The sequence below is a fragment of the Cibotium barometz genome, chromosome 56 (genome assembly GCF_041138505.1).
Source record: "Cibotium barometz isolate CiBa-2024 chromosome 56, ASM4113850v1, whole genome shotgun sequence".
Classification (NCBI taxonomy): Eukaryota; Viridiplantae; Streptophyta; class Polypodiopsida; order Cyatheales; family Cibotiaceae; genus Cibotium; species Cibotium barometz.
This window is the reverse complement of record NC_141101.1, coordinates 12468653-12477907: the sequence shown is the minus strand read 5'-3', so window position 1 is coordinate 12477907 and position 9255 is coordinate 12468653. Positions and strand designations below refer to the sequence as shown.

Below are 9255 nucleotides of genomic sequence, written 5' to 3'. Positions count from 1 at the left end.
ATGTGTGCCAGAATGAAAAGATTGGATACCAGAAATAATAATTTGTAGCCCATGATCCCAAATTGCATGGAATGATGATGACTCATTAGGGGAAGGTTGAGGTCTATAGGGGCCCTTTAAGATGCCATGTGATTAAAAGGTTATTAAGGAAAAGGGCCAATCATGTGATGCCATGTATACAAAAATGTTGGGTGATTAAAGGTGGTCAAAAGATTCTCTAGAGAAGATGCTTTTTTGTACTTTTCATTCCCAAAAAGTTGGGGGGAAAGTTTTTGAGATTTCAGACATCCATAACTTCTACACATGAGCTCAAAATTTGTCGGAGATTAGAGATCCAGAATCTACTCGCTGAGCTCTTTCCATAGATATGTCACATGATATGGTTTTATCCACTCAATTTTAAATTCAATTTTGGCGGGAAAAATATGGCAGCTTAAAGGGCCCCTATAGACCTCAACCTTCCCCTAATGACTTCAACAACTCAGCAACGTGGAGTGTGGAAATCTATGTATTATCTCCTTGAGCACTTTCCAAACATTTTTTAAATCTCATCATGTCTCCCAAATTTCATGTTCATTTGCATCTATCCATTGCACTTATTGTTTTTATCTCATCTTTTGCTTATTTAGCATTAAAATTATGGATAACACAATACAGTAGTGCTTCCATAGAGATAGTCCAAATTTTGTGTCACTTGTTAGTTTGCTGCTATTTTTATAAGTCTTAGTTTTAGGATTTATTTTCAAAACTTCAAGTGAATAGATTTTCCCCAAAATGTATGAAAACCATAAATTTCTTAATAAATTTTTAGAGAGAATGTTTCAAAGATGCCAAATAGTTTCCATGAACATGTAATATTTCCCATTTGAGCTATAATTGTGTATGGTGAATTAGACTCTAGGGCACGTTTACTACATACACTATCTTAGCTTTGGGTACCATCTTAAGATTTGTGATTTGTACTTCTCATGTCCTTTTACAAATCCTAGTTTATAAAAAAAGTACTAACTTCGAATCATGTTCCAAATATTTTTTTCTTTTTAATTTCTCATCAAGAGATTTACATGCAATAATGTAGCAGTCTACAAGAGTACATGATTGTGCTCTACATAAGGACATAATAAGAAGTATTTTTCTTATTATGGAAGGAAGAATTTTTATTTTTTTAAAATTCTTTTTAGGATAGATTCAGGGTTGGGGCTTGACACCAATTTTATCTTTATGAGAACCAATAAGTTACGCCAACTCGACTTGTAAGGAACGACAAGCTACACCCGAGTGTGTAAGTTGGGACATGAGAAGTATAATGTAACAAAAATGGATGGATTATTTAATGATCTACTGTGAACCCACATGTTAGTTTAAATATGTTGAAGTGGACATTTACTCTACTTGCTTTGTGCAAAATCTATCTCAAGAGATACATTTTGCTTTGTGCAAAATGTATCTCAAGACAAGTGAGATTTGTAGGCGAAGCCCAAGTTGTATGAAAACAAACAAGAGTCATGTTGAAACAAGAAAAGTTTGCAAATGCATGAGTATGAAAACAAACAAGAGTCATGTTGAAACAAGAAAAGTTTGCAAATGCATGAGTATGAAAACAAACAAGAGTCATGTTGAAACAAGACTCAAGTTTGCAAATGCATGAGTATGCATCTTGTTATGAGCACAATCTTCACCATGCCAATCACACATAATTTGGAGATGTAATAAATATCAATCCTTGAAAATAATGTGGAACAATGGATTCTCTAGTTTGCCTTAGAATTTAAAGGGTGACCCCAAATTTTCATTTGAAGGAATTATGTTAAACATACATTTTAATATAGTAAAGAGATTACAAGGGAAAATAACAGTTTTTCCTTTCTTTTGAAGGATTAAAAATTTTCCCTCCTTCTTAAGGATTAAGCCCTACCGCACACATTAAATTTTAGGCCAAGCCCTTGTTAGAACTTAAATAGATCACTTTGTTCCTATTTTGATGTGTCTTATGGATATTCTAAAATGCCATTCTTTAAGAAAGATACATTTCTTCTCTCATGAGAAATTTAAAAAACTTACAAATGCAATGGTTTTCTACAACCAAATTCGCCTCACACCGTGGGTGTACCTAATGCAATGGTTTTCTACAACCAAATTCAGTGTGAGGTGGGTGTACCTAATGCATGTGAGGTAAAACTGAATGAAGTTAAGTTTGAAATAGACCATGAACTTTTTGAGCACCAAGGTAGTGTGTGTATATACGGTTGTTCCTGTCAGTTTAGCTGGCTCCAATAGAGGTGATAAGGCTTGGTGAAGATGATGCTTTCATGCATTTTTCCAACAATTAAATTGAAGGTTTAAAAGAAACTAGTACTCAACCCATGTGTTGTTACGGTATGTAAAAGACATTAAGAAGAAAAACATAGGAATGGAAGCCAGAATACAAAGGGTCAAATCAATGGGATTTTTTCCTCTTATTTTTTAGAAATCCAAGATTTCTTTTTTCTCTCCTCTCCTTGTGCCTTGGTTGTCCATGGTTAATATGTAATAGATTCTCCAAATGCACACGTAAAATAAGTTTTATAAGTTTATGGTCGAATCTAAAATTGGTCACTTGTCCAATAAATAAATTAAATGGGTGTATGCACAACATAGTGTGCAAGACTCTGCATTTGTCACACAAACATGTACTAAAAAGAACTTGTGACCCAAATGGTGAACAACCTTCATCTTTCAAAACTTTGAATTATTTGAATGTATTTATAACTAAAACCGTCCAAAACTACATGCATTTTAAAAAGAAAAGCATTGAAAACATTCTAGGAATTTTAAAACCTTTAATTGTGAGATCTTTTTGGTAAATTTTTACCGGTTTTTTCCACACTTTTTTATAGGGGAAAAAAACCATGTAGAGTATTTTAATAGCTTGAGACTGAAAAAAACCGATTGGCGTATCCTAGTTGAAAGGGCTTGCATGTCACCAAGATTTTGGGTGTAGGCTACACACACGCCTCCCCCGGGTAGGTTACGTGTGTAGGTTACACACACGTGCGCACACACACCTGGGTGGTTCACTCATGTTGATGGTTCGGTAAAAGCTTCAATTAATTTTTTAATTTGAAATTTAATACTTTAAAACCCGTTTAAAATAGCAAAATACTCCGGACCAAATTGCTCAAAGGATTTCCGAAGAAACGGATTAACGTCAAATCTAAAATTTTATTTATTTTTTCAATAAATTCTTTTAAAAAATGATTTCGATTAACGTCAAATCTAAAATTTTATTTATTTTTCAATAAATTCTTAAAATTTTATTTATTTTTCAATAAATTCTTAAAAAAATGATTTCCTAAAGTCGCGAAAAATAATTTGTAAACGATTATACACACACGTATGACGACGTGGCGCTTGTGCCTACCTTTGTCTACATGACGACGTGGCGCTTGTGCCTACCTTCTAGAACCTTAAATAGGTCCTTTGTCTACCTCTCCATCCAGCAAGCACTTGCAAACCGCGTTATTTCTTCGCCTCTTACAATATACACTTTCACCTGTCTCCACCTCTACTGTGCCCACCCTCTCAACTCTAGCTAGGTTTACTGCGCCCCTCTCTTCATTGACCGACCTGCAATCATGTCTGCATTGGGCTCTAACGACCCTATGGTGACTTTGCTCGAGACATCTATGGTTTTCCCGGCCTCTCCATCCAGTAAAGGGCACTTGTTCTTGCCCTCTTTGGACATATTTTGGCAATTCGTTCATTACAATCAAAGGTTAATATTCTACAAGACATCTCTGCAAGAGCTTCCCCACGCAGTGGAGACTCTTAAGAGGAGCCTGTCCCTTGTGCTTGTGCATTACTATCCATGGTCTGGAAGGATAGCAGTGGGAAATGACAAGAGGCACGTGATTGATTGCAATGATGCAGGAGTTGAGTTTGTGGAGGCCTCCATTGATTTTGCCATGAGTGAGCTTGACAAAGAAGGCTTCCAAATGAAGGTTTTCTTTGAGAAGCTTTGCCAGCATGTGGAGCACAAGGGGGATTGCCTGTACACCAGCCCTTTACTCTCAGTGCAGGTGAGATCCTTAACACCAGCCCCTTTGCTCAGAAGTTGTGGGTGTGATTAACGCTGCTGATGTAGATCCTGACTCTAGCTCGTTAGAGGTTTCCTCTCTCTCGCTCTGTCTCTCTCTCTGTCTCACACACACACACACACACACACACAGAGTATCAAACTAGTGTAAACTGAACAAATGGATCGGCTTGCTTTTGAGCAGGCAACAAGGTTTTCGGATGGAGGGCTTGCACTGGGGATAGCACAGAGCCATATAGTGGCAGATGGGCAATCGTTGTGGAACTTCATGGTGTCATGGGGGGAGTGTGCAAGGGGGGTGGGCTTGACGGTGGAGCCATTGCACAACAGGGAGAGGCTAGCAGTGCCGGATCCAGATCCAGAAAAAGCTCATTTCAACCTACAGTTGGATGTCAAAGAAGAAGACAAAGAAGAAGTAGAAAGTCTAGAAGGGAATGCAGCAGTGGCAGAGAACAGAAATGGCCCCATGGAGAAGACGACGGACAATGGCGACACGGCCAGCCTCGTGGAACCCGACTCCTTGGTGCAGTGCGTGTTCGACTTGCCCGCTGCGGCAATTAAGAAGCTGAAAAGTGCGGCTGGCGGGACCTACACTTCCTACGAGGTGACATGCGCCCACTTCTGGCAGCGTGTGACCGCCGCTAGACAAGGGCTAGCCAATGATCCCACCGTCTTCGTTATTCTGGCTAACTGCCGTAGCCGGTTGACACCGCCCCTTCCGCCGGCGTACTTCGGTAACGTCGTCATGTTCGGGGCATCCATCGGCACCGTCGGTAAAATTTGCCGTGAAAAGCTGGCTGCCACCGCCGGCCGCGTCCACGAAGCCATCGCCGGCTGCCGGGAAGACACCCTTTTGGGATTCATGCATTGGCTGGAGCTTCGTGACAATTGTATTGATGGAAGCCCGCCGCCGGGGCAGATGATGAACGTGGCTAGCTCTCCGAGGTTCCCGGTTTACCATGTGGACTTCGGGTGGGGGCAACCGGCAGCTGTCCGGTCTGTCAAGGTGCAAGGAGATGGAGAGATGGTCCTCTTTGGCGGACGTCCGGGGTCGGCCGTGGGTGATGTGGAGATTTGCATGGCCCTCCCCGCTAGTGTAATGAGGCGCCTTCTGAAAGACCCCGAGTTCCTAGCCAAGCCCCCAACGAGTCCCTTTGGCAACTAACAACCACACAAGTCATCTCCTATCCTTGATGAACAAGTTTTTCTCATAGGCCACAAGTTACGATTATTCCTTTGTTTGGCCTACCTACAGGTGTGAAGGCGCTCTCACCCCTTAGAATATGAAAGTGAATTTTGAGAATTCCTTCCGTCTAGTTTGTTTCAAAGTCTTGACTTTCAAAAGTTCAATTTTTGTTTTCTTTAGTGGAGGAAAATGCTCATTAAATGCGTGTAGGAATAGAACATTAAAATTTATGAATTACTAGTTGTAGATCCGTGTGCGGCATTATTGTTTGCAACTTGTAAGAGACTTCTTGTCAAACAAAGCTCCTTGATATCTCCCTTTGGAAATTGGGTAATCTATCTTGTAATATTGCCTTTAATAAATTAACTCATTCTCTCTCTAACTTTTTTTAACTCTCCAACTCTCTCTCTCTCTCTCTCTCTCTCTCTCTTAACAATGATAATCGATGTAAAGTGTTGGGGTGTACTTGTCGTCAACGAGTTTTGGCCTACTCTTTGACATGCACAGAGGATAAACATGAATGTTGTTATACCATTTGTAAGGTTTTGCGCACACGTGTGTCCATTCACATAGTGCATACTCGTAGCCTCGATACACATGTTTGTGTCTTTGGTGGGTTTTGACCTACTCTTTGACATGCATAGTGAATAGACATGCATGTTGTCACACACATGTCCGTTCATGCAGTGCATACTTTTAGCCTCTATACACATGTTTGAACACAGAATACACACGTGTGCATGCGCATGCATGTGCATGTACACACATCGAATACTCACATGCACAAAGAGTACTAAAAAATGATTCCTAAAGAAACATGCAAAGAACTCCCTTGCTTTGTAGCGATGAAGAAGAGAAATATTCGAGAAAATAAAGTAGTGAGAAATCGATTGATTTACAGTCAATACCAAAATGAAGCTTGTGCTTCTTACTACAGCCATCAACCACATGCAATGCATGATGCCTAACATGGTAGGATGTTGATGCATTTCCATTACATTGAGCATGCAACGTTTCTTTCGTTGACCTACACACAAAAGATAGAACTATTAATAAAATGTCCTACAACTAAAGTGTATTATAAAAGGTAGAACTATTAATAAAATGTCCTACAACTAAAGTGTATTATAGTTATAACCTTACTAGACACAACACAAACAAAGACCTAGGTAAAGTTATGCCAACAGTGCTACAAAGGTCTCGTATCAAAATGAGTAGCTCTTATATGCCATAAATAAGACTTAGACCTCAGATACATAGTCATCCTCAAAACATGCGATACTTGTCCAAGAAAACAAAATAGTGAAAATTGGTTGATTTACAGTCATTACCAAAATGAAGCTTGTGGTTCTTACCATCAACCACATGCAATGCATGATGCTTAACATGGTAGGATGGCGATGCATTTCCATTACATTGAGCATGCAAAGTTTCTTTCGTTGACCTACACACAAAAGATAGAACTATTAATAAAATGTCCTACAACTAAAGTTTATTATAGTTATAACCTTACCAGACATAACACAAACAAAGACCTAGGTAAAGTTATGCTAGCATTGCTACAAAGGTCTCGTATCAAAATGAGTAGCTCTTATATGCCATAAATAAGACTTAGTCCTCAGGTACAGAGTTACCCTCAAAACATGCACACTTGTCTGTACGTCATGAACATAGTCAGAAACACACTTTTTTCAATATAAATATATCTCTATTTCCTCATCGAGAATACTAATCCTATATATCTCTATCTCTATCTCCTCATAGAGAATACTTATCCTATATCTTTCGACACCCTTATCCATAACTCTGACCACGAAAAAGTCTACTATAGGTAGAATCCTAAAACAAGTAAAAATTAAGAAGTTATATAAAGAAACATGTAAATATTTATATGATTTGTTATAATTTACGCACCCATCCCTGTGGTTGTCTAGCGTAGTGCATGCAGTATGTTGAGAAGGAATGGGTCAACACCAAAGAGTTGGCTTTGCAAGAAGTGAAGTTATATAATGCCATGTATTAAAAAAATCTATAAATAAATAAAAAAATAACACACATATATATAAATATTAACTTTCAATCATCAACTCCAACATATCCGTTATATATACCTTGTCTCTAAAACAAAATGTTTTTTGTTTCAAAATACATACATAAAAGAAAGGATAAAATATAATGTAGCCTTATATAGCGGTCCCTATGCAACCTCCTCTTGCTACATGGCAAGGGAAGGTAGCATTCTTAATAAACATCATACACATACATATGAAAAGGTAGATAGATATCTAAAATTGTCACTTGGAAGCATCTAATATATCCTTGTAAACAATGTTGCTTGTTATAAACGACTCTCAAATAGAGCCAGTGCTAACACACGTGTTGGGTGGGCCGAGGCAAGTTAGTCGGGAACATATAGTTAGGTGTAGACTAAGGACTTACACCCCCCCTTAGGACATAGACTGAAGGACTTGTACCCCTTAGGAATCAAGCTCGTGCATGACCGTTAAATTCTAAGGTTTGTAAAGAGTGGTGGCACAAAATAGAATTGAGTGTCATTCTTAATGCTTACATAATCAAATAAATTCAAATAAATTGGATATTGATGGACTATTTCACTGAGCAAAATTTTGATAATAAGAAATGGACATTCATTACCTTGAAATAGACTTCGGAGCAACACTTTGATGCCCCTGCATGGTAGTTTAGTGGTCTTAGTGATCTCCATCATCATTATTTTATCTTCTAGATTCTTTATCTGTGATATGAATTGGTTTGTTGCTTCTCCAAGCTTTACCAACCAAGGATAAGGGTAAGAAATTTTAGCGGAAGACCAATTCCAACAAAACTTCTAAGGCTAAGGGTTATTCCAAACAATCAAAGAAGGTTACTTGCCGGTATTGTAAAAAAACCCAGCTATGTAATTGAAAATTGCTTTAAATTTCAAAACCAAGAACATAAGAAGAAGGAATCCAATAAGGGTTCCAACATTTTTTCCTTCGATGATGATGATAAGAGTTCTAAGAAAGAGGACTCAACAAATGTCATTGTCCATTCTCACTCATGGCAATTTGAAGTTATAATTCTGAATAAGATGCATGTCTTAGTGCAATTGTCATTAATAGTTGGTTTCTTGACAATGGTGCTTCTAAGCACATAACTTCTCAAAGAAGTTTGGTTAAACATATAGAGAATATGTAAAGTGATCACACTGTTACGTGTGTCAATAATGCCTCTTACCTTGTTAAAGGTATTGGTGAGATTGTGCTCACTACTATTAGTGGTAAGGATATTTGTCTTGAGAATGTCCTTTTTTTTCAAGTATTGGTGAGATTTTTCTCACTACTATTTAGTGGTAAGGATATTTGTCTTGAAAATGTACTTTTTTTCCAAGGTATTCACAATTTGCTTTATGTGCCCACTCTAGCAAGGGGGAGGTCTTAATGTTACATTTGCAGATTGATAAATGCATTATTCGTGATAGAGAATAGGACAGATAGATTTTACTTTTATTAGCCACCACAGGTGGTTTGTATAAATTGAACATATATGACAAGTGTGATGTTGCTTACCTAGCTTCTAATGCAATGAAAGATGCCTAGTTGTGGCATGCAAGGTTTGGTCACACTTCCATTGGTGGTTTGATGCTTTTGCAACAACATGGAATGTTAGAGGATATTCGCCACCTTGATCCACCAAGATATGTTTGTGAAGGATGTAACAAACTTACTCGCCAACCTTTCCCAAAGAATGTAGTAGATCAAGCTGACCAAAAATTGTAACTCATACATAGTGATGTGTGTGATTCAACGAGGACTACTTCTTTGGGAGGAAATTCATATTTTGTAACATTAATTGATGATTACAGTAAATTTGGCTAGTCTTACCTTATGAAAGCTAAATGAGAGGTATATTCTCATTTTCAGCACTTTGTTGCTATGGTTAAAAAGGAAACTAACTTAAAAATTTAGCATTTTGACAAACGGGGGGAATACAT

General features: G+C 38.0%; 1 protein-coding gene across 1 annotated transcript; it reads left to right on the top strand.

Moving 5' to 3' along the window:
- The first annotated feature begins 3470 nt into the window (after positions 1-3470).
- On the top strand, positions 3471-5378 carry LOC147606913 (hydroxycinnamoyltransferase-like). The gene is made up of 2 exons (XM_086791348.1): positions 3471-4058; positions 4260-5378. Exons 1-2 carry the CDS (start codon positions 3615-3617, stop codon positions 5238-5240), a joined length of 1425 nt encoding a protein of 474 aa, XP_086647474.1. The 5' UTR covers positions 3471-3614; the 3' UTR covers positions 5241-5378.
- The last annotated feature ends 3877 nt before the right edge of the window (positions 5379-9255 follow it).